The sequence below is a fragment of the Nerophis lumbriciformis genome, linkage group LG12, assembly GCF_033978685.3.
Source record: "Nerophis lumbriciformis linkage group LG12, RoL_Nlum_v2.1, whole genome shotgun sequence".
In the NCBI taxonomy this organism is placed as follows: Eukaryota; Metazoa; Chordata; class Actinopteri; order Syngnathiformes; family Syngnathidae; genus Nerophis; species Nerophis lumbriciformis.
Window position 1 is genome coordinate 6,149,564 of NC_084559.2, and position 26,929 is coordinate 6,176,492.

A 26,929-nucleotide genomic window follows, 5' to 3' on the forward strand; every position below is an offset into this window, starting at 1 on the left:
ATCCGGGGGGTGGGATGAGGAGGGTTTGGTTGATATCAGCACTTCAGTCATCAACAATTGCATCATCAGAGAAATCAATGTTTATCAATCAATGTTTATTTTAATAGCCCTAAATCACAAGTGTCTCAAAGGGCTGCACAAGCCACAACGACATCCTCGGTACAAAGCCCACATAAGGGCAAGGAAAAACTCACCCCAGTGGGACGTCGATGTGAATGACTATGAGAAACCTTGGAGAGGACCGCATATGGACCTACACTGTTTCAATGGACTTTGAAACAGTGTAGGTCTGACTTGGTAGGATATGTACAGCGAGCAGAGAACATAGTGAGATCAGATAGCATAAGAACAAGTATATACATTAAAAATACATTTGATTATTTACATTTGGTTATTTACAATCCGGGAAGGTGGGATGTGGAGGGGGGAGGGTGTTAGTCAAGGGTTGAAGTTGCCTGGAGGTGTTGTTTAGTGCGGTTTTGAAGGAGGATAGAGATGCACTTTCTTTTACACCTGTTGGGAGTGCATTCCATATTGATGTGGCATAGAAGGAGAATGAGTTAAGACCTTTGTTAGATCGGAATCTGGGTTTAACGTGGTTTGTGGAACTCCCCCTGGTGTTGTGGTTATGGCAGTCATTTACGTTATGGAAGTAGTTTAATCCAGTAGTTTTAATCCTTGCAGTCACTCCATGATTGCAAGATAATCTATGCTTTTGATTGATTGATTGAAACTTTTATTAGTAGATTGCACAGTACAGTACATATTCCGTACAATTGACCACTAAATGTAAAACAACAGTATATAAATAAATACATAATACATTAATTAATTAATACGATGAGTAAGTAATCAATTACTAAACACATAAATGAACAATAATCAAAGTTCTCATAAATAAATAGTTAAGTAATTTATGGTTCACATGAGATGAATAAGATTATCTCCTTTTTGATAGGGCTTTACATTTTTATCAAGATTCTTCTTGGTACTTGTGAACACTTAGTGTTTGAACAGTTTCTCAAAGTTGATCATATTAGTTAGTTCATTGTTTGTTGCCAATCAACCTATCCCCAGGTGCATATCTTTGGAGGTGGGAGGAAGCCGGAGTACCCGGAGAAAACATGCAAACTCCACACAGAAGGATCTCGAGCGCAGGATCGAACCCAGGACCTTCGTATTGTGAAGCAGACGCACTAACCCCCTCTCCACCGTGCTGTCGCATATATATATATATATATATATATATATATATATATATATATATATATATATATATATATATATATATATATATATATATATATATATATATATATATATATATATATATATAAAATGCTCTGTGACCCAGACCGCTCTGGCTGCAGTGCCCTTTGCTGGTTGTTCAGGGGAGTGTGTAGGTCACATTTATTTGTGCATCTGGTTTGTGGTAGAAATGTCTCATCAACACAAAAGCAAAAAAAAGATCCACATATGCAAATTCAATACAAATACAAAATCCAGCATATTTATATTCATCCAGCATATTTATATTAATTCATCCATCCATCCATCCATTTCCTACCGCTTGTCCCTTTTGGGGTCGCAGGGGGGTGCTGGAGCCTATCTCAGCTGCATTCGGGCGGAAGGCGGTGTACACCCTGGACAAGTCACTGCCTCATCGCAGGGCCAACACAGATAGACAGACAACATTCACACTCACATTCACACACTAGGGCCAATTTAGTGTTGCCAATCAACCTATCCCCAGGTGCATGTCTTTGGAGGTGGGAGGAAGCCGGAGTACCCGGAGGGAACCCACGCAGTCACGGGCAGAACATGCAAACTCCACACAGAAAGATCCCGAGCGCAGTATTGTGAGGCAGACGCACTAACCCCTCCGCCACCGTGCTGCCGCATATAATGCATATATATATATATATATATATATATATATATATATATATATATATATATATATATATATATATATATATATATATACATATATATATATATATATATATATATATATATATATATATATATATATATATATATATATATATATATACATATATATACATATATATATATATATATATATATATATATATATATATATATATATATATATATATATATATATATATATAATGCTCTGTGACACAGACCGCTCTGGCTGCAGTGCCCTATGCTGGTTGTTCAGGGGAGTGTGTAGGTCACATTTATTTGTGCAATGTGGTTGGAATGTCTCATCGACATAAGCAAAAAAAGCGATCCATCCATCCATCCATTTTTTACCGCTTATTCCCTTTGGGGTCGCGGGGGGCGCTGGAGCCTATCTCAGCTACAATCGGGCGGAAGGCGGTGTACACCCTGGACAAGTCGCCACCTCATCGCAGGGCAAAAAAAAAAAAAAAAAGCGATCCACATATTCAAATTTAATACAAATACAAAATCAAGCATATTTATATACATATCATCAAAAATATTTTTACAAATACACATTTATTTATACAAATTCTTGATTTATTTGTATGTCACATTTTTATATTTATACATTTTATTTATTGTATATATTTAGATATATACAGATATTATCGGCCGATAAATGCTTTAAAATGTGATATCGGAAATTATCGGTATCGGTTTCATAAAGTAAAATGTATGACTTTTTAAAACTCCGCTGTACGGATTGGTACACGGACGTAGGGAGACGTACAGAGCACCAAGAAAAACTTGAAGGCACTGCCTTTGCGTGCCGGCCCAGTCACATGATATCTACGGCTTTTCACACACACAAGTGAATGCAACGCATATTTGGTCAACAGCCATACAGGTTACACTGAGGGTGGCCGTATAAACAACTTTAACACTGTTACAAATATGCGCCACACTGTGAACCCACACCAAACAAGAATGACAAACACATTTTGGGAGAACATCCGCACCGTAACACAACATAAACACAACAGAACAAATACCCAGAAGCCCTTGCAGCACTAGCTCTTCCGGGACGCTACAATATACACCCCCCCTACCCCCTTACCCACCTCAACCCCGCTCCCCCAACCCCGCCCACCTCAACCTCCTCATGCTCTCTCAGGGAGAGCATGTCCCAAATTCTAAGCTGCTGTTTTGAGGCATGTTAAAAAAAAAATAATGCACTTTGTGACTTCAATAATAAATATGGCAGTGCCATGTTGGCATTTTTTTCCATAACTTGAGTTGATTTATTTTGGAAAACCTTGTTACATTGTTTAATGCATCCAGCGGGGCATCACAACAAAATTAGGCATAATAATGTGTTAATTCCACGACTGTATATATCTGTATCGGTTGATATCGGAATCGGTAATTAAGAGTTGGACAATATCGGAATATCGGCAAAAAAGCCATTATTGGACATCTCTATATATATTTTCAAATCTCAAAAATATATTTACAAATACGCGTTTATTTATACAAATTATTTATTTATTTGTATATCACATTTGTACTTGTATTTGTATATTTATTAATATATGCATACGTATTAATATCATACTGATGTATATAAGTTGATGTGAGACAATTCTACTTCCATATTAACACTAATGAGCAGTAGACACGTCAAATTGGAGCAACAATAAGACATATCAATAGCAATTGGTGTTTGATTTAAGGGTTTAATTTTGAGAATATTCCAAAGTCCAAAAAAAACGAGCTTTGTGCTGAAAAGATCTAACTTTGGACACCTCCTGTTATAAATTGTCCTGCGGACTCTCACACGCCGTGTCAACAATATGCACGCATGCGCACTGCGAAAGCCAGCAGCTGAACGTTGTGTCAAAACACAGAGGGAAAGAGAATCTGGGCTACCTCAGAGTATTTGTAAAGCCTTTTTTTTCCCCCAATAGCGTATACATACCATGACCGAACAATCAGCGTTACTTCTTCGAAAACAACTAGCAGGTAAAATGAACGTCAGTATGCGGGTGAGAAATGAGTGAATGCAAAGTTTACGTAGCTTCCAGCTAACGTTAGCATCTTAGCTGGGCAATGCTATCATGTTGACGCGATACAAATAAGGCCAAAAAAATATCAACCTAAGTATCAAAATGACTTCCTGGGCGAAGCTGCCAATATAGCGATGACTGCGATGCCCCGTGAGAATAGTAATGATACGATTTTTTAATAAAATCATTATATGATGTTTGAGTGCACTTGCTAACGGGCTAGCAAGTTGGCATCCAGTTAGCTGACGGAACAAAGGAATTATCAGTGCATGGACTCATCTTCTTCAATAACTCATGCTTCTTTCATCAGAGTTGCTCTTTTGTAGATTCAAAATAAACGATTTTTTGTATGGAGTTAGGCTTGGGCGATTTGGCCTTTTATTAATATCTCGATATTTTTAGGCCATGTCACGATACACGATATACATCTCGATATTTTGCCTTAGCCTTGAATGAACACTTGATGCATATAATCACACCAGTATGATGATTCTATGTGTCTACATTAAAACATTCTTCTTCATACTGCATTAATATATGCTCATTTTAAACTGCGCTTATAAATTTGAGTGTGATGTAAGGATACCATCATGAAAAGCACATTTAATAAAAAAAACTTCATTACGGTCTTACCTTTACTTATAAATGAAGTCCATGCGCCGCTCCTTCTGAACAAAAGCATCGATAACTTGTTTATAGAAGTCTTCCTTATCTTTCTTCAGTTTTAAAAGTCTCGATGGAGATCTTCCTTTAATTATTACCTCCTGCTTCGATTGAAAGTCCAGTTTAGAAAACTGTTGTTGTCACTTCTTCTGCAGCCGAGTAGTCGAAAGAATGATTCCTGGGATACTATCAAAGGCTGATGCAAATCTTTGTTGACAGAAATGTTGTATTTTAATGTTTATTCTACACATTTTTGCAACATTGGAAATCATTAGTAAAATGGAGGCGTAACACTGTCTTCCTATAATGGATTTATTACAATCTTTGCGAGCTGGGTAACGTTTGCTGTGGTCTGGAAGAACATGGCACACAAACGGCTATGAGAAATGCAGCCTCATTACATACAGATAATGTGTCATATGAGACATGCAAATATAAATGAAATACACAGAGGACATAACAGTAAAGGAAAATAAATTAGCTCAAATATACCTACAAAGAGGCATAATGGTGCAATATGTACATACTGCAAGCCTAAATAGCATGTTAGTGGACACCGACTTAAACAAGTTGAAAAACTTATTGGGGTGTTACCATTTAGTGGTCAATTGTACGGAATATGTACTGTACTGTGCAATCTACTAATAAAAGTTTCAATCAATCAATCAAAAGCATAGATTATTTTGCAATCATGGATTGACTGCAAGGATTAAAACTACTGGATTAAACTACTTCCATAACGTAAATGACCGCCATAACCACAACACCAGGGGGAGTTCCACAAACCACGTTAAACTTTCATGCAGAGAGGGAAATCACAACTAAGTCAATTGACCAAAACTGTATTTATTAAACAGTGGCACAAACATTCATGTCATTTCCAAACCTAAAGTGCAAGATTGTCAGAGACATTTTTAAAACAAGCTATTAGTGCACTTTTGTGCATGATGTCACTAAGATGACATATCAAAACAACACTAACTTAAAGTGCACTTTTTGTACAGAACACCACTACAATAGTTTAAAGCAGGGGTGCTCACATTCTTTCTGCAGGCGAGCTACTTTTCAATTGATCAAGTCGTGGGGATCTACCTCATTCATATACCGTATATTACCAAATAAACGCCCTTGGGCAAATAACCGCCCATGTCCTAATAGCCGCCCGGGGTCTGACCCCATTTTGTCAATTAACCGCCTCTTCCTAATAACCGCCTATGTCCAAATAGCCGCCCATGGGCTGTTATTTGCATAATTTAGATTAAAATGCTACTGGGGTTGCGTTTGCTGCAGTATTATTGTTTTTATGGTTTTATAGAGTACTTGGTACCATAATTTTATTTTTCCTGTATGCTGCTTTATTTAAAACTTGGAGTACTGTAGCCTTTATTTTATTTAAGTGACAGTATTATTGTTCTGTTTTGATGGTGGGTTTTATACTTGGGTACTTGGTACCATAATTTTTATTTTTCCCGGTAGGCTGCTTTATTTAAAAAGTTTATTTATTTTTAGTATTGGTATTCTATTTGACAATTGTTGCACTACTGCCATGTTGAGGCCCTGTTGATCTCTTGTCTTTTGATAGCCTACCTCATGTTGATCTCTTGTTTTTTTGTTTGTATGTTTACAATAGCTTTTACATTTAAAGTTTTTTGTACGAAAAAAAAATACTGGACAGTAACCATTGTAACCAAATAATGGCCTGGTGCAGGCTGGTGCAAAAATAAATAAAAGCCTTGTGCAAATAACCGCCTGCTTCTTTTAAACGCCTGTCTCCAAAATCGATTTTGTGAAATAAACGCCCGGGCTACTATTTGGTAATATACGGTATATGTAATTTATGTTTACTTATTTATGAAATATATGTTTTTGTTAACAAGTTAAAGGTGTTTAATGATAATGTAAGCATGTTTAACACCTATAGTTAATATTGTTAATAAATTAAAGGTGTTTAATGATAATACAAGAATCAGGGGTGCTCACACTTTTTCAGCATGCAAGCTACTTATAAAATGATCAAGTCAAAATGATGTACCTACTACAAAAATGCAATACATATATTTATTTCTAAATATATTGAGGATTCTTTATATCGAAGACAATATTTCTGCCTTATTTTTAAAGTCTCGGAACAATGAGTCAGCTGCTTCAACGAATGCCTCCTTTACTATCTCTCCGTCTTGGAAGGACTTATTGTTATTAACGATGATGTGACTCACCCGGAATGATGCTTCGGTGGCGACTTTCGCTTTTGAAGTTTGTTGTGTGAAAAATGACTGCTGTCCGGACAACTGGGATTTCAGTTCTTTCACCTTTCTCTTTCTCAGCTCGCTTTTCAGCGGCCTAGTGGTTAGAGTGTCTGCCCTGAGATCGGTAGTTTGTGAGTTCAAACCCCGGCCGAGTCATACCAAAGACTATAAAAATGGGACCCATTACTTCCCTGCTTGGCACTCAGCATCAAGGGTTGGAATTGGGGGTTAAATCACCAAAAATGATTCCCGGGCGCGGCACCGCTGCTGCCCACTGCTCCCCTCACCTCCCAGGGGGGGATCAAAGGGGATGGGTCAAATGCAGAGGACAAATTTCACCACACCCAGTGTGTGTGTGACAATCATTGGTACTTTAACTTTAAGTCGGTGTCGTATTTTCCATGAATAGTCCAAAAATGCCGCTCCACATTTCCCTTCTTTGGTATTGCGATGGCAGATTGGCAGATGAGGCAAACGCACTTCGAAAATGTCATGGTGAAAAAAAAAGTCCTCCTCCCATTCCGCATGAAAGTGATACGTTTTTGTCTTCTTACTTGGTCCAGCTCCCCCACTCATTTTAATACCCTTAAGAGAAAAAACCGAGGGCTGAAAATTGGCGGTAACTCGCTGACAAGCTTGTTAGCTTTGCTGCACTGAGCGCCGTTGTTTGCGCATGCGCAGTGACCTAAGTGTCAGAAAAACGAAGATGTCATCTGACTGGCTGCCCTGTTTATCAATCAAAAGACGGGATGGATGATAGGCTGGCGTCAATTTTTTTTTTTTTTTTTAATGTAATGCAATTTTTTTTTTTTAATGTAATGCGATCTACCAATACTACCTTTGCGATCGACTGGTAGATCGCGATCTACGTATTGAGCACCCCCTGGTTTAAAGCAAATAAAGTGCACTTTTGTGCATGATGTTACACAAGATATTTCAATAACTGTCAAATAAAAATTAACTGTATAACAGGAAATCAAATAATGTGATAGGTTCCTGCGGACGTTATCTCCTTCTGTTGTTGACTATTTTTTTCATACGGTGTTGATGTGGAAATGTTTTGTTGGTGTGGCATCGAACGGAGATGTTGACATGCAGAGTTTCAAGCACTCTTCATTCTCTAGCGGGTGACTTTTCAAATGATGCTACACATTAGCGGTAATGCTACTTTTTGTAGCAACGCTTTTGCCCCACACTTGACAAATTGCGGTTGTCTGTTCGACATATTCCCGCTTGAAGCCAAACCCCCACCAGATGATGGAGCCCGTGCTGTTTTTCTTGGGAATAAATTCTTGTTCATACTGCATTAATATATGCTCATTTTAAACTTTCATGCAGAGAGGGAAATCACAACTACCGTATTTCCTTGAATTAGCGCTGGGGCGGTAATTAGTGTAAAACCTCTTCTCACTCCGGCGCTTACCAAAGGCATGCGGTAAATTTAGGCCTGCGCTTAGAAATTTAAAACCTCTTCTCACTCCGGCGCTTACCAAAGGCATGCGGTAAATTTAGGCCTGCGCTTATAAATTTGAGTGTGATGTAAGGATACCATCATGAAAAGCACATTTAATAAAAAAAACGTTATTATGGTCTTACCTTTACTTATAAATGAAGTCCATGCGCCGCTCCTTCTGAACAAAAGCATCGATAACTTGTTTATAGAAGTCTTCCTTATCTTTCTTCAGTTTTAAAAGTCTCTCTGTCTCGATGGAGATCTTCCTTTAATTATTACCTCCTGCTTCGATTGAAAGTCCAGTTTAGAAAACTGTTGTTGTCACTTCTTCTGCAGCCGAGTAGTCGCAAGAATGATTCCTGGGATCACTAGCGCCCTCTACCACCATGAGGGGGGAGTCATTTATTGACTCATATTTGACACACGCAGCCATATTAATAAAACATTTGTACTGTTCTTTTTAGCATATTCAATAGCTTTGACCTTAAATCCTACTGAATAGCTCTTTATCTTCTTCCCTTTATTTGATTTTAAATTATTGAAATTAGCCTCCTCCATTTTGGAAAATGATGCCTTGAAAGGTGAAGTGTCACTTCTGACGTGACGAGTTTGACCCGGCGGTAAAACGAGGCATATGCTAATTATTCTGCGAAACGAGTTTGACCCGGCGGTAAAACGAGAAATGCGCTAATTATTTTGCTAAACAAGTTTGACCCAGCAGTAATTCTAAGCATACGCTAATTCTAAGCATGCGCTAATTCTAAGCATGCGCTAATTCTAAGCATGCGCTAATTATTTTGCAAAACGAGTTTGATCCGGCGGTAAAACGAGGCATGCGGATAATATATACCCGGCGGCAATTCAAGGAAATACGGTAAGTCAATTTACCAAAACTATATTTATTAAGCAGTGGCACAAACATTCACATGTAATTTCAAAACAGAAAGTGCAAGATTGTCAGAGACATATTAAAACAAGCTTATTAGTGCACTTTTGGGGTTGAGGTGCAGGCAGCATACCCTTACCCTTCGAGCTGTCCTGGATGACATTAAATTATTTTTTCCAATAATTTCGGAACTTGCAAGCGTATTTCTTCTTCTTACTCGTCGTCGCCATGTCTCTTCTTCGTTCTTATGCTTCGTCTCCATCTTGTTGTGTGTGCAGTTGTGCACTGAGCTCCAAAAGCCGTAGATGTTATTGTAGCGTCCCGGAAGAGTTAGTGCTGCAAGGGGTTCTGGGTATTTGTTCTGTAGTTTTTATGTTGTGTTACGGTGCGGATGTTCTCCCGAAATGTGTTTGTCATTCTTGTTTGATGTGGGTTGACAGTTTGGCGCATATTTGTGACAGTGTTAAAGTTGTTTATACGGCCACCCTCAGTGTGACATGTATGGCTGTTGACCAAGAATGCGTTGCATTCACTTGTGTGTGTGTGTGTGCTTGAAATTAATGTTATCATTAAACCAGTTAAAAGATCATACAACGTGTCAGCATTTCTTGACATCTTCGAGTAAAGAGCATTGTTAAACCCGTCCAACACTACATTATTATGTGACTGGGCCGGCACGCTGTTTATATGGAGGAAAAGCGGACGCCTGGACAACATGCGGCTGTTAAGGGGTGAAGGTTTCAGGTGAGAGAGGACGCTAAAGGCAGTGCCTTTAAGGCACGCCCCCAATATTGTTGTCCGGGTGGAAATCGGGAGAAATTCGGGAGAATGGTTGCCCTGGGAGATTTTCGGGAGGGGCACTGAAATTCGGGAGTCTCCCGGGAAAATCGTGAGGGTTGGCAAGTATGGTTCAAACCCCGGCCTAGTCATACCAAAGACTATAACAATGGGACCCATTACCTCCCTGCTTGGCACTCAGCATCAAGGGTTGGAATTGGGGGTTAAATCACCAACCTCCCAAGGGGTGAACAAGGGGATGGGTAAAATGCGGAGGACAAATTTCACCACACCTAGTGTGTGTGACAATCTTTGGTAAATGATGAATAAATACTTTAACTTAACTTATTTTATTTGATATTGCATTGTTTTTTTTGCATTTAGTTTTTATTTTATATAGCGTGGCTTGGTTGGTAGAGCGGCCGTGCCAGCAACTTGAGGGTTCTAGGTTCGATCACCGCTTCTGCCATCCCAGTCACAGCTGTTATGTCTTTGGGCAAGACACTTCACCCACCTGGTTTAAATGTAACTTAGATAATGGGTTTCATTCACTATGTAAAGCGCTTTGAGTCAATTCACTTCACATTTTGGGACAAGAGGAGTGGTACACGAAAACTACAACACTATTAACTATTATGACGGTGAATATGTAATTGACGGAATGGAATCCCATCACATCACCAGGCTTGACAGAAAGAGAGCGTGGGAGTTATTTCAAATACTGCTGTGAATGAAGGCTGCAGTTTATCAAGACAAAATGAACTTATCCTTGTTTTCACAATTGTAAAATCAATATTGTTACCTCTCAAGCTGTGCACCATTAACTTTTGCAGGCGTTATTAAATGGGAGTACTTGTTAGGTATGTGCGAGTTTCTACGCATGCTTGTGGCGGTTGACGAATGACGGCGAGACTTGTGCGGTCGCCAATCATGTGCAAGGTTCTGCACATGCCCTTTGTTGAGTGAATCATGGTATACATTTTTTTTTTTTGATTGATTGAAACTTTTATTAGTAGATAGTACAGTACATATTCCGTACAATTGACCACTAAATGGTAACACCCGAATAAGTTTTTCAACTTGTTAAACTCGTCCACATTAATCAATTCATGGTAAAATCATAGGTACCGTACTTGAGTCAGTAAAAAAAATCATGTTCACCATCATACTGTATAGTGGAATCCGTTTATGTCAACATAAGTAGTTTAAATCAAAACCGAAACTAGTCATGCTTGCACATCTGCTTGTGACTTTGGCCAGAGACACAAGGAGAGTGTGTGATAGTAAAATATTTTTGTACCTACGGCATTTCGTTGACATTGTTTTTTCCATCCATCCATCTTCTTCCGCTTATCCGAGGTCGGGTCGCGGGGGCAGCAGCTTAAGCAGGGAAGCCCAGACTTCCCTCTCCCCAGCCACTTCGTCCAGCTCCTCCCGGGGGATCCCGAGGCGTTCCCAGGCCAGCTGGGAGAGATAGTCTTCCCAGCGTGTCCTGGGTCTTCCCCGTGGCCTCCTACCGGTCGGACGTGCCCGAAACACCTTCCTAGGGAGGCGTTTGGGTGGCATCCTGACCAGATGCCCGAACCACCTCATCTGGCTCCTCTTGATGTGGAGGAGCAGCGGCTTTACTTTGAGCTCCCTTCGAATGACAGAGCTTCTCACCCTATCTCTAAGGGAGAGCCCCGCCACTCGGCGGAGGAAACTAATTTCGGCCGCTTGGACCCGTGATCTTGTCCTTTCGGTCATGACCCAAAGCTCATGACCATAGGTGAGGATGGGAACGTAGATCGACCGGTAAATCGAGAGCTTTGCCTTCCGGCTCAGCTCCTTCTTCACCACAACGGATCGATACAGTGTCCGCATTACTGAAGACGCCGCACCGATCCGCCTGTCGATCTCACGATCCACTCTTCCCCCACTCGTGAACAAGACTCCGAGGTACTTGAACTCCTCCACTTGGGGCAAGATCTCCTCCCCAACCCGGAGATGGCACTCCACCCTTTTCCGGGAGAGAACCATGGACTCGGACTTGGAGGTGCTGATTCCCATCCCAGTCGCTTCACACTCGGCTGCGAACCGATTGTTTTTTCCATTTGTGCTTATTTTTATTCTTCTGTTTTAACATATTTTATACTCTTATCTAACAGAGCTGCGGTAATGTTGTATATTTTGACTACAATGACAATAAAACTTTTGTACATGCTGCGCAAATCTTTCCTTAGGTGGCTAGCAATTTAAAATAGAAAAATGAAATGTGGGCATTTTGTTAGTTGATGTAGTCTAATCTATTTTAATACTTCTATGCTTTAACAGGAAGATACTTTGCTACTTAACTAAGCGGAATAGTAGTTATGTTTCTGTGATTGCACACTGCTTAGCAAACGGTAGAAGTTAACAATATTGCATGTCGACATTAACGGTGTGGTTTGTCATAGAAACGACGCCTTCGGGTAATCAGTCCGAAGAACAAAAGTGTCCAACTTCCAGGCCTACTTTTAACATTGTGTAAATTCCAAATGATACAGCTTTGATTTCATACATCCCATTGTAATTTGATAATTTGCCAAAGATACTCTGGCTCTGAAAGCTCATTTAAGTTTCTACGGTGTATTTTCCCTGTCATACATCTCTGTTGTTCAATCAATCAATCAATCAATCAATCAATGTTTATTTATATAGCCCTAAATCACAAGTGTCTCAAAGGGCTGCACAAGCCACAACGACATCCTCGGTACAAAGCCCACATAAGGGCAAGGAAAAACTCACTCCAGTGGGACGTCGATGTGAATGACTATGAGAAACCTTGGAGAGGACCGCATTTGTGTTGTTGTGTGTGAAGGGGCAGTTTTTAAATTTGTGCGACTGAAATGTTTAAAATATCCCTTTCACTCTTTTACAGAGCTCAACAAGAACCCTGTGGAGGGCTTTTCAGCAGGTCTGATAGATGATGACGACATATATAAATGGGAAGTTGTGATCATTGGTCCCCAGGATACTCTTTTGTAAGTCTGCAGTTATTTTCCGTTCAAATGATAAATGTGTTTTTTTTTTCAATATTTTCAAACTTTGTCCTGTATTTCTATTACAGTGAAGGAGGATTTTTTAAAGCATATTTAACCTTTCCATATGATTATCCTCTACGACCTCCAAAGATGAAGTTCATAACTGAAATCTGGCATCCAAATGGTAAACACTAAGAACTCACATACACTGGGTTTGGGACATACACTTGGTTTGGCTGATTTGTGGACATTTTTCAAGCCCAAGTTCTTTGTTACCTTAAGCAATGGCATTATGAAATGGGGGAAGATGACACCCTACACCCCTTTTTGGTTCACTTTTTTTTGTGGTAAGTGAAAACCTGGGCCTATAGAAAAATGCGTAATTTCCATATGAATGCTAAAGTAAAGACCCACATTACCATTTATTTGTCTGACAGGAATTTAAAAATAGTCGCAACTATCTTGTTGGTTTCCCCTTGGTAGCGACATTGGAACCAGAATGTGGCGAAAATTCTGGATGAGTTGACTGACGTTGACATAAGCAGTCGAGTTGCATTTGTTTAGTTGCTTTGATAGAATCCTTGTTGATATAGCCATGCTTTTATTTTGAAACTTACTTTGCCCTAAATATAAAGTCTCTGTGCACACATGTTAATGCTGTGTAAATAGACAGTAGGGTTAGGTGATTTGATCGATTTTGCTCTATATATCGATTTGTTTCCTAAGGAAGTATCCATTTTTCAGTTGCTAGTATCGCCACATTAATTCCCATTCACATCCAATCTGAAGCACAGTAGGTGTACATGTCAAACAAAGTAATAATGTTGGTGTCAAAAAGTCTTGAAAGAAAAGAAAATGGATTAAAAAAGGGGAATTTAAAGAGGAATAGACCGAAAAACATTTTTTATTTCACCCCCAATCGGCACATAGCTAATGTGTTTAATTTGTACTAAAACAACTGGAGTTAAAATGCCAATGTAAAACGTCGATGTAACAAAGCATGACACTTAACAATATCCACACAATACTCATAATGTTAACAAAACTCAAACAACTGAAGTCCCCCTTTAAACAAATAGTTTGTTAGCTCAGTGATGCAACAAGAAAAAAACAATATGAGGATTTACTCCTCCCTCATTTTAGTCATTCAGAATTTTCCACAGTAAAAGTTAATTTAAATGAAGTCATTTGTTTATTTTAGCATGACAAAAAAGTTACTATGGAAAAACACAATAAATGTCAGAGACTGTCTCATTCACATTTTTTCTGTCAAACTAAAAAAATAACCTGTCAAAGAATGTGTTCAGAACAGGCTACCTATTAAATTTTTTGTTGCACTTCATTATTTATACTGCACTTAATTGGTTTACTTTTAAAGGGTTGTAAACTTTGCACTGTTTCAATAGGTGAAGCAAATTTTCTCATCACATCTTTAAATCATTTTTTGTCATATTGATTACCTAATAATTTTACTTTTTAATTCAATCCAAGTCAATGGAACACTTACAGGATGGCACCAAAATCACAATGTCCCTTTAAAATCTTTTAAAAAGTCAAATAAGTGTATCAAATGATATCATTGGCTGAACATTGTATCGTTAGCTAAATATTATTATTACTATATCGTATTGTGAGGTTAGTTTATTGCCACGGTCCTACCAGACAGTAGTAATGTTGCTGTAGTCGTTTCATGCTGCTTAGTGACATTAAGAGTTAACAATAAAACAACACATGTCGACATGAACATGCCCATTTTTCGCATAAATTAAGCCATGGGTCTTAAGTTTTATGTCGACGAGTGGTCAAGTATTGTCGAGGTAAAGGGGCTGCTTGCAAGCTTCACGCAGATGCCTAGACAGCCCCGACGTTCCAGATTGTTGTAAGCATTATACGCCGCCCTGTTCCGGCTTTTAGCTCGTTGATGTAACTACACTCGTACGGAATAGAGACACGCGCATTAGCTTTTTTTTGCTCAGCTAACTATAGTAATTAAACAAAGTTTAGCTATGAATGTTGCCTATCATTGAATGTATAGCTCAGGTGTCCCCAACGTTTTGACTCGGGAGCAAAGGCTTTATTTATGTATTTTGTTGTCTTGTCCCTACGAGTTCCCCCTCTGTCTTCTTTTTATTTATTTTTTTATTTTTATCTCCTTGTGCGCCAAATCCTAATTATATCAAAACATTTAATAAAGTCAAATACAAATACTTCTCTTTTGTACATCAACAGTATGATTTGCCTGAGCGGTTAGACAGGACAGATTTAAAAAAAAACAAAAAAACATTTGTAACTTTTTTTTTACCGTGCCGCGGGCCCGATTGTGGACGCTGGTGGGCTGAATCAGGCCCGCAGGTTGTAATTTGGGAACACCTGGTGTAACTAAGGGTGTAACGGTACACAAAAATTTCGGTTCGGTACGTACCTCGGTTTAGAGGTCACGGTTCGGTTCATTTTTGGTACAGTAAGAAGACAACAAAATACAAGTTTTTGGGTTATTTACCAAATTTGCAAAATCTTCCACCAAAAATATTTTATAGTTTATCATAACTCTCTCAATCTCTCTGTCTCTGCCCCTCCCTCACCAATGCTGCTGCACGGACAATTTGTTTTGTTTTTAACCCCTTCTTAACCCTGAACGTACATTGAAAATACACGCAACCCTAACTCAAAATGCCGGACATTTGAGGCATTTAAAAAACTCCGCCCTGACAGCTCCGCAAAAGAGGACATGTTTGGTGAAAAGTGGACGTATGGTCAGTCTATCGTAGCCCGTAAGCTGCTAACATGCCGTGTGTTGTGCCTCGGTGTGCGTTGTTTACACAACGTGCGTTACGCTACTTAATATGTCCGTGTGGAAACTCATTCGGTACACCTTCGAACCGAACCGTACCGGAACCCCCGTACCGAAACGGTTCAATACAAATACACGTACCGTTACACCCCTAATCAAGAGTATGATTTAACTGAGCGGTTGGACAGGACAGATAAAAAAAAAATACATTTGTAACTTTTTTTTTAACGTGCCACAGGCCCGATTGTGGACGCTGGTGGGGCAATTCAGGCCCGCAGGCTGTAGTTTGGGGACACCTGGTGTAACCTATTGTAACGACAACTCGACTGCAAGTTGTACTTTGCGTCTCTTGGACTGCTTTAGTGTTTGTGCACACGCTTCCTGAATTTGCCTGACAAAATTCCTCGGGCGGACGATACATTTTATTAAATACAATTAGTAATTGTCAAAAATATAGACACTTTAAAAAACTGATCTGTTAGACCACTAATGGTGAAATAAACTAGCTGTTAGTGTTTTTATGTTATTGGTTTAATTTTTTTTTACTTTGAGCAAGTTGCAAACAGCCCCTTTAGGGCGCTCGTTTTGGTAATACGTTATGAGGAACAGGACAGACTAGGGACTTGATTAATTGATCAAAATAGATGGGTTATCGACATAAGCGGCTTCCACTGTATAAACATTCAGGGGAAATGAACAAACCTTAGCCTATGTTTTATTTTAGAGGAAAAACACATCAGAAGTCATCCAAAGACCGTTGTTTTAGGTGTTTTATGTTCCACGTCGCTTTTGAATAGATGAACTTGTTATTCAGGTTAATGTGTTGATATTTTCTCCCAAACAGTTGCAAAAAATGGAGACGTGTGCATCTCAATCCTGCATGAACCCGGAGAGGATAAGTTTGGCTATGAAAAGCCTGAGGAGCGCTGGCTGCCGATCCATACCGTCGAGACAATCATGATTAGTGTCATCTCCATGTTGGCGGACCCCAACAGCGATTCCCCAGCAAATGTGGATGCTGCGGTGAGCTAAAGCTACATATCCCCTACACCATCCTAATTTTACCCTTTTATCTCTTTTCACTCCTGTGATGTTGACAATGGATGTCATTTTAAAAAATCGGAAGTGTTCCAACCATTCACATTTATGGACAATTTGATGTCCAGTAAACCTAATGTAGGCCTACATATTTTTGGATTGAGCCCTCAGTGAATTTTGACCAGTGCATGATTTTCAAGGCTGTAGCTCCCCTTTTTACATTCTTTAATGAATGAATAAATAAAATCATTTTTCTCTGACAGAAAGAATGGAGGGAGGACCCCAATGGAGAATTCAAGAGGAAAGTGGCGCGTTGTGTAAGAAAAAGTCAAGAGATGGCTTTTGACTAGACTGACTATTCCAGGGTGAGTATAGGCTCTTACTGCATGTAACAATATTGCCCATATTTTATACAGCCTTTATTTGATGTGGCCTGCCACGCATACATCTGGACAGCCACAAATTGATTAGGGGCTACTTATTGTCCTCACTCATAAACACATTGTAATGGGACTGTTTGTTTGTAAATGTAGCTTGTCATTCCAACTCCATGCTGTAGATTAGTGGTTCTCAAATGGGGGTACGCATACCCCTGGGGGTACTTGAAGGTATGCCAAGGGGTATGTGAGATTTTTTTTAAATATTCCAAAAATAGCAACAATTAAAAAATCCTTTATAAATATATTTATTGAATAATATTTCAACAAAATATGAATGTAAGTTCATAAACTCAGTGAAGCACAAGCTCAGGTTTCTCACTGAAATGTCTGTCAAAAAGAACTGTGAAAAGAAATGCAACAATGCAATATTCAGTGTTGACAACTAGATTTTTTTGTGGACACGTTCCATAAGTATTGGTGTTAAAGATTTTGTTTTTGTGAAGAAATGTTTAGAATTAAGTTCATGAATCCAGATGGATCTCTATTACAATCCCCAAAGAGGGCACTTTAAGGTGATGATTACTTCTATGTGTAGAAATCTTTATTTATAATTGAATCACTTGTATATTTTTCAACAAGTTTTTTCAAAATAGTTCAAGAAAACCACTACAAATGAGCAATGTTTTGCACTGTTGTACAATTTAATAAATCAGAAACTGATGACATAGTGCTGTATTTTACTTCTTTATCTCTTTCAACCAAAAATGCTTTGCTCTGATTAGGGCAGCGTTTCTCAAAGTGTGGGGCGCGCCCCACCGGTGGGGAATAGAGACATGACAGGTGGGGCGCGAGGAACGGGAGGACATTTCACTTTAATTATTTTTTTTTAAATTATATACTTAGATTTTTTTTTTTTTTTACTATGCTTTCATTTTTTATACACACTGTAAATCACTTTGTGATTCTGTCTGTGGAATCCGCTATATAAATAAATGTAAATTACTTATTTTTCCTGTAGGCTTTAAATTTTTCGGTAGGAGCGAAAGTTTGACAGACATAGCAACAGTAACTAATGGGGGCGGGGCTAAGCGGATCAAACTTGCGCGCGGATGGGTAGCAGGCTAATGTGTGGACCACAATTACACAAAATGGATACATTTGTGACTGGCACCTCAAAGGTCGTCGAGCCAGAGCCAGAGCCAGAGCCAGCGCCTGCAGAAAAAAAAAATCTGACGGGCCTAATCAACCATAAAGCCAACCGAAAAGAAAATATGATGAAGGGTATCTTGCTCTTGGATTCACGGCAGTGGTGGTGGAGGCAGAGGAGAGACCCCTGTGTGTTCTGTGTCTAAAAGCGCTAGCAGCAGACAGCATGAGACCCAACAAATTAAAGAGACACCTCGAGACCACACACCCCAATCACGTCAATAAGCCACTTGATTTCTTTCAAAGAAAACTGACAGAGTACCGTCAACAGGAGAAGCGCATGGTAAAAGCTACATCAGTAAACGGTAACGCTCAAATGGCTTCATATAGAGTTGCATACAGAATTGCACAATGCAAAAAAACACATGTTATGTCCTTGGTTTCACCTATGTGCTTATTTAGGTGTCTTAATTTAATAATAATCAGGCAACACGTTTCAACTCAATGCCTCGGATCGCTCCCGTTTATTAACAACTTCGAGAGTCCAAACTCTCCCTCCCTCCCGTGACGTCACACACTGAACACATGCTACGGTGGCTCGGACATGACAAAACAGTACATGACACCTCACACAATTGCTGAGCAGCTCATTCTCCCCGCTGCAATAGACCTGGTGTCAGTCATGCTTAGTTATTTTATTTATTATTGAACTTGATGCAAGTTATACCACAGCTGCACAGTTATTTTATTTATTATTGAACTTGATGTTATGTTATGTTATTGAGTTTGAATGTATACAACTTGATGTTACTTGATGTTCAATAAATTTGAAAATGTTAAGCTTGGCATTAGCGTTCTGTTGGGGCGATGGGGGCAGGTGGGGCTTGAAAACTCCCCCTTGTCCAAAGTGGGGGATGACAAAAAAAGTTTGAGAACCACTGGATTAGGGGGTACTTGAATTAAAAAAATGTTCACAGCGGGTACATCACTGAAAAAAGGTTGAGAACCACTGCTGTAGATGACATCATAGCTCTGTTTTAACACACCTAATATGCGCTGGTCTGCCAGTGTTGCCTACTTTAGCACCGTTTTGGATTTACCAGCGCGGTTCCTCCAGATCATGTACAGACATTGTATTCCCAGAAATCTAATTAGGTAACACAATTTCTTACTGCAGCCATCCATGTAGCAGTGATAATGGATTCACAGTTTATACGGTTTGAATACCAATTTCAGAACCAAGACTGAATCCCAATGCAGACTTGTTACAATCTAGCAAATTTTTAAAATTTGATACCTGGAGGAAATTATCAGGACCCTTTTGTATTTTAGCATTAATTGTGTCTGTTGCACCAAGGCCAAATATCACGGATCTAAAAATTAGTGGCACATACAAGTAGGGATGATGTTTTATAAGAAATTATTGAGTTCGAGCCCATTATCAAATCCTCTTATCGAACCGATTCCTTATCGATTCTCTTATCGAATCCAGATAGGTTGTTGTATATGGAAAAAAACACAATATTTGGTTCAACAAAAGCTCACTTTTATTTTATAAGAAAAAAATAAAATAAAATAAATAAATAAATATTGACTGTTACCCCCCCTAAAAAAATAAAATAAAAAAACTATATTAAGTGGGATTTTTCAGAAAAACAAATATATACAGTAACACAAAAACAACCTGTCTCTGTGATCACTATAGGTGTATTAATAATAATATAGTGTTAAATAAAATCAGTCCCTTGGGCACAAAACTGAAAATAATACAACTCTCCAAAAAGTGCACTTCTGCTGCTATTGGAACATACTAACTACACACACTATGACACTAAGAACACCACAGTCATCAATCAACAATTCTTCCCCCCTTACATGAGAGCGAAGCCTGGCAATAATTGCATATTGCCTGTTCTGCCCTCACTATACGTGTTGAGGTTATACAGCTTGGCAGACAGCTAACAAACAATCCAAAGCAGATTAATCTATTTAGGCTCTTTATTGTTGTTGATCTTGCTTTGTCTGTTCCTATCTTTACTTTTGTCTTGCACTGGACTATTTTTTTTTTTTTTAAACTGAAATAGACACAATGACAAATGTATAAGCTATGTGATTCAATTAACATACTGAAATGTAATACATAATATGTAAATATTAGCTTCACACAAATATAGAGTACTATCATCAAACAAATACTTCTGAGTGTTGAAACTATTTCGATGGTGGAAATATACGACTGGCAGCCATTTTAAGTCCTCAAAACATCCATTGAAACAGTGCACAAAAATCGTTTTTCAATAAACATCTTAGTATCAAACTTAACCACTTTCCACCTTAATATTGAGTTACATAAACAAGTTAAACAGTTTACTTACAGACTTATCTTTTCCAAGGCTTGTAAGAGCTAACACAATTTCATACTTGCCAACCTTGAGACCTCCGATTTCGGGAGGTGGGGGGTGTGGTCGGGGGTGGGGCGGGGGCGTGGTTGGGGGCGTGGTTAAGATATATATATATATATATATATATATATATATAAGAAATACTTGACTTTCAGTGAATTCTAGCTATATATATATATATATATATATATATATAAATATATATAAATAAATAAAAGAAATACTTGAATTTCAGTGTTCATTTATTTACACATATACACACACATAACACTCATCTACTCATTGTTGAGTTAAGGGTTGAATTGTCCATCCTTGTTCTATTCTCTGTCACTATTTCAGAACACACACATTATACAAATATACATTATAAAATCAATAAGAAAACGGGAGCTCTAATTTGGGAGTCTGAATTAGGATCAGAAGTTCCTATATAAACATTGCGCACTCACGTCGCCTTTTTGTATTGATTACTGCAGCTGTGCACTGGATTCATTCACAAATACAAACTACAACTCACAAACACTTTAGAGTTAGGCTCCACCATCAGAATGTGTACTTAAACTTATAAAGAATTTCGGGAGATTTTCGGGAGAAAATTTGTCCTGGGATGTTTCCGGGAGAGGCGCTGAATTTCGGGTGTCTCCCGGAAAATCCGGGAGGGTTGGCAAGTATGCAATTTGTCTACTTCTCAATTGTCTCAACCCGGAAGTGCCCAAACTAATGACGCGTAGTATTTTCATATCGCCACAAGGTGTCAGTAAGAGTTTACAATCAAATGGGCATAACATTGCAGGTCCCACAGGGCATTTCCTGTACGTGGGAAGGGATTCGTTTCCAGGGATTCGAATAAAGAACCAACTCTTTTTCTTTACTATAGTGGCCTCGATAACGGGAACCGGTTCTCAAAAAGGGATTTGAGTCCATGGAATCGGTTCTTTTCTTATCGAACAACCGGGAGAACCGATTTCGAACATCATCCCTACATACAAGTGACAGGAGAGAAATATTGTATTTTACGGAGACACTAAATCTGTGCTCACACTGCAGGACAATTGCAAAATAATTTTTACCCGTACTTGACCTGTATCTGATTTTTATTTCATGTCAATGTGAACAATACAAATTCCAATCCGACCCAAGCCTTTTTCGTATGTTTCTATAAATTCGATATGTATCCGATGCAACTGCACGTTGAAGGATCGCGTCACGTTGGTGTCATCCAAAAGTGACAAATGTCATAATTTTTTACCAAAGTTGACAGTCGCAAAAATAAGTAGTAGACAAATGAACAAAAAACGGGAGGAAATAATGCAAATGCGGCGTGGCTCGGTAGGTAGAGCAACCGTGCCAGCCATAGACATCTTATAAGTAGACGCAGCATTGGTTGCTGTGACGCGAGAAATTCGGCCGCCATCTTGAAGTGGTGATGAGGAGCCGGCGAACAGCCTAAACTGACAGTTGACAGGTAGAAAACAAAGATGCCGGGCTGATGTTCAGCGTTTTCCTGCTCAAATGAGCGGACTGTTAAACATACGAATCAGGGGATTACTTTTCACAAGTAAGATTTAACATTAACGTACTATTGGTTGTATTTTGTGAAAATAATATTATCACAGAGTTGAGAAGGAGCAAAGATCTTCAATAGTACTGGAATCGTAGCCGCCACTGATTATGATGCATTCTCATTTTAGGCAAAGTATGAGACAATACTTTCTTAACAGTATAATTGTAACCAGGAATAAGTCTTCAAGTAACAATATTCAAATACTAACATTTTTGGGTAAAACAGATATTGGTATTATTCTGAATCCAGTGAAACAGATTGGTGGTTTTAGCTGATATAAAGACTTTCAGGTGTTTATATATGTTTATGTTTAAGTATTTGGCAGACGCTTTTATCCAAAGCGACATACATAAAAAATACATATAAAACAATCACTGTAAACATGATCATTTAAGGGAAGAATGTTATACAAAATATCAATACAAAGTGTCAAAACAGAATAAACTCTGCTGCTGCAGCAACAGAGATAGTCTATAGGTCCCTAAGATATATAGATATCTAATGTATTTATACATTCTTTATGGAGGATATACACATGTATATATAACCTAATCATATTGTTTCTTCAATTTAAAAATAGCTGACTGTTTTTTCCCCCCTTCTCTGGGATTATATTCCCAGTTTTGATCTCGGACGTCTGGTCACTGATAGCATATAAGAATATTCTATTACTGTTAAGCAAACTATGAATAATAAAACATGTGTCCTTTATCATAGCTACACGTATGACAAAAATAGCATGTGAAAATCAGTGGTTTTCAGTGAGGTAAGATGAATTAAATGTGACAGTTCATTGCTCCTGCCAAATGAATTGCACTGAGTGGAGCGGATCACCACTCCAAGATGGCGGCCCCGCGTCTCGTCAGCACCAGTAGGCAGTAGCGCTCGATGCTGCGTCTATTTATAAGATGTCTATGGTGCCAGCTACTTGAGGGTTCCAGGTTCAATCGCTGCTTTCGCCATCCTAGTCACTGCCAATGTGTCCTTGGGCATGACACTTTACCTATCTGCTCTCAGTGCCACCCAAACTAGTTTAAATGTAGCTTAAAGATGTAGATAATGGGTTTCACTGTGTAAAGCGCTTTGAGTTTCTTGAGTAAAGCTCTCTATATATATATAATTCACTTTACAAAGACAAAATTCTTGCCATCAAAATCATTTGGTTAAGAAAATTTGGGTTTCGACTACACAAAAAGATTGCATTAAACAAAATGTTCAAATGAAGCCTAAACCCTGCTGTGTGAACGTAGCCAAAGTGCCAATGTGACTTAGCTTGCAGTAAGTGGGATTGTGTACACCGCATTTTTGCGTTGCTGCTTGAAGACTCATGTGTAATCTTTCCTCAGGATATGTTGGTAATGAATCCTCTTTTTTTCCAGTTTAAGGAAATGCCTCCAGAGGGAAACGCTCAGGCTTCTACGCCCCTTGTTTTGCAAGCCAAAAGGAATTGGTTGGCTTCAACCCCTTTCAGTGAGCGGTTGTCATTTTTCGCAAGACGAGCCAATTTGAGAACACTACCAGCGAAATTTACTTACCTGGAATTGTATAATTTTATTTATTTTGGGGAAAAAAAATGATGTAAACTATGTCACTACTGTAAATTAACTTGCTTTTTTATCTGCTGCTGAACAGTTTCTACTTTATACCAGGTTTCTTATGCAATTTAGTGGTCAAAAATGGGAGTCAATTGAAAACCTGTTGCATTTGCATCATCCTTTGTCATGTCTACTACATACATGTCAGCCCCGCATATACTGTATCTGTCAATAGATTCTCATTAATTCACTGTTGCCTTTTTTGGCTTCACTTCCACAGACGGCTTTTTCTTCAAAAAGAGAGTCTATGAAGTTTTTGTGGCACTTACACAGGTCTTTTATTTATTTATTTATTGGGTTTTTTCTTTGGAAAATAACTACGCTAGACTTTGGAACAATGACTCTCAAATCTGCATGATCCCTTCAAGCTCTCCCTATGTCTTGCAGTTGTAAATGATAAAAATGACTCATTCTGCACTGTGAGAGTCTCTCCCGTAGTACGTTGGCTTTCACCCGCATGGCGAACATTAACACTCGATTTGTAACAACTACTCAGGATTAAACTCCATTACTGTTGCAATTATCAGCCGGTGGGATAGACTTGTGATATTCCTGACTCCAAATTTATGTCCATTCTTGGTTAATGAAGTCTTTCAACTACCACAACCAAAAAGGGTCTGTGAAAAAAGCCTAAGCTGTGATTATTGTGTGCGTGTGCGTGCTGCTGTGGTATCTCAGTTTACCTCAGTCTGGTTGTTGACGTCTTCATGCGGGGGACTTTGGGACTGCATTGCAGAATCGGACTAGTTGTTAACACATCGTATAAATGCTGGGGTTCAGATGCTGAGGACTTTGAGTTGATCAAAAAGTAAAGCTTTCAATCATCAGTTCTGTTCGGTGCATATTTAGCTAACTTATATCAGTTAAAGTTCGGAATCTGGGCTGTAATTTACATATAATGTTAATACTTGAGAAGGAAAATACTATTTTCAATTGGATTGTTTTGTGGTGGTATGCAAAACGCTGTCCCTCCCCCTCACTGTAATTGGCTTTTTAATAATTAAGTGTATCCTATAGAACAATATTAAATGAATGGCAACAGGTGGATACACAGATTTGATCATGTACCTACTAACATCTTGTGGAAGAGAATGACATGTTCTGTCTGTCCCTGTACATTGCTAGATTAGATAAACAAAGATACAATATTTGTAGTAAATAAACAATCATTTTGTGAGATTGGATCATTTCCTGATGATCTCTCGCAACAAATTAGTAGTTTGGATTGGGAATGACTGCTGCAGATGCAGACTGACAACACAAAACATGTTGCAGCATCTTTTGGCACATGCAATCAGGGATGAATGAGGTGCGTGTGTGGAGCTTACCGTTAAAATGTACATTCTGCCTGAATGTGCCGTATACTCTTAGATTGACTTGTGTAGACTTGGTAATTGCTGTCAACGTTTTAAGTCGGAATTTGTCTAACCTGCCATAACCCCCCTCTGACCGGTGTTCACTGTATTTTGCACAGATTCAGTGTGCGTTTTTGAAACGTCATCAAGCAATACGCTCTGAAAACGGTGTCCAGGTAATCCACCCCATAATGTCATCACTTGTTTGATTTTCCATTTTGTGTCAACGCAGTGTATATTGGACTTGATGCTAAATAAAGTGTGTAAAAAGTTCCTTGTACTTTGTTGTGTTGCAAGTTTGTTGATACGTTGTAGTATCACATTTCCGGATCGGCTGAGCTTTGCCAACACAGGTGATGAAGGTTCTCACTATATTTCATCTGTCTTCCATACATGAATAGTATTAGGTGCAGTCTGAATTACAAAACCCAAAACCAGTGAACCAGTAAATGGTAAATACAAACAGAATACGATGATTTGCAAATCCTTTTCAACCTATATTCAATTGAATAGACTGCAAAGACAAGATATTTAACGTTCGAACTGGTAAACTTTGTTATTTTTTGCAAATATCAGCTCATTTGGAATTTGATGCCTGCAACATGTTTCAAAAAAGCTGGCACAAGTGGCAAAAAAAGACTGCGAAAGTTGAGGAATGCTCATCAAACACTTATTTGGAACATCCCACAGGTGAAAAGGCTCATTGGGAACAGGTGGGTGCCATGATTGGGTATAAAAGCAGCTACCATGAAATGCTCAGTCATTCACAAACAAGGATGGGGCGAAGGTCACCACTTTGTCAACAAATGCGTTCTCAACCAGCTATTGTAAGGAATTTAGGGATTTCACCATCTACGGTCCATAATATCATCAAAAGGTTCAGAGAATCTGGAGGAATCACTGCACGTAAGCGGCAAGGCTGTGACCTTCGATTCCTCAGGCGGTACTGCATCAAAAAATGACATCAGTGTGTAAAGGATATCACCACATGGTCTCAGGAACACTTCAGAAAACCACTGTAACTACAGTTCGTCGCTACATCTGTAAGTGCAAGTTAAATCTCTACTATGCAAAACGAAAGCCATTTATCAACAACACCCAGAAACGCTGCCGGCTTCGCTGTCATCTAAGATGGACAGATGAAAAGTGGAAAAACGTTCTGGGGTCTGACGGGTCCACATTTCAAATTGTTTTTGGAAATTGTGGACGTCGTGTCCTCCGGACCAAAGAGGAACAGAACCATCCGGACTGTTACAGGCGCAAAGTCCAAAAGCCAGCATCTGTGATGGTATGGGGGTGTATTAGTGCGCAAGGCATGGGTAACTTACACATCTGTGAAGGCGCCATTAATGCTGAAAGGTACATACAGGTTTTGGAGCAACATATGTTGCCATCCAAGCAACATCTTTTTCATGGAAGCCCCTGCTTATTTCAGCAAGACAATGCCAAGCCACATGTTACAACAGCGTGGCTTCATAGTAAAAGAGTGCGGGTACTAGACTGGCCTGCCTGTATAGTCCAGACCTGTCTACCATTGAAAATGTGTGGCACAATGTGAAGCCTAAAATACCACAACGGAAACCTCAAACTGTTGAACAACTTAAGCTGTACATCAAGCAAGAATGGGAGAGAATTCCACCTGAAAAGC

The 26,929-nt window shown here is 38.9% G+C and overlaps 1 protein-coding gene across 2 annotated transcripts; it reads left to right on the forward strand.

Annotated features, from left to right (window-relative positions):
* The first annotated feature begins 3,793 nt into the window (after positions 1-3,793).
* Positions 3,794-25,554, forward strand: LOC140679246 (ubiquitin-conjugating enzyme E2 G1-like). Of its 2 annotated transcripts, XM_072914255.1 has the most exons (6): positions 3,794-3,939; positions 12,908-13,010; positions 13,097-13,194; positions 16,646-16,824; positions 17,103-17,204; positions 23,711-25,554. In XM_072914255.1, the coding sequence occupies exons 1-5, from the start codon at positions 3,897-3,899 to the stop codon at positions 17,187-17,189; spliced, it is 510 nt and encodes a 169-aa protein (XP_072770356.1). In that variant the 5' UTR covers positions 3,794-3,896; the 3' UTR covers positions 17,190-17,204; positions 23,711-25,554. The 2 variants fall into 2 exon arrangements, with proteins under 2 accessions (XP_072770356.1, XP_072770357.1); XM_072914256.1 differs by lacking the exon at positions 23,711-25,554 and having other exon boundaries at positions 17,107-17,196.
* Positions 25,555-26,929: the final 1,375 nt, after the last annotated feature.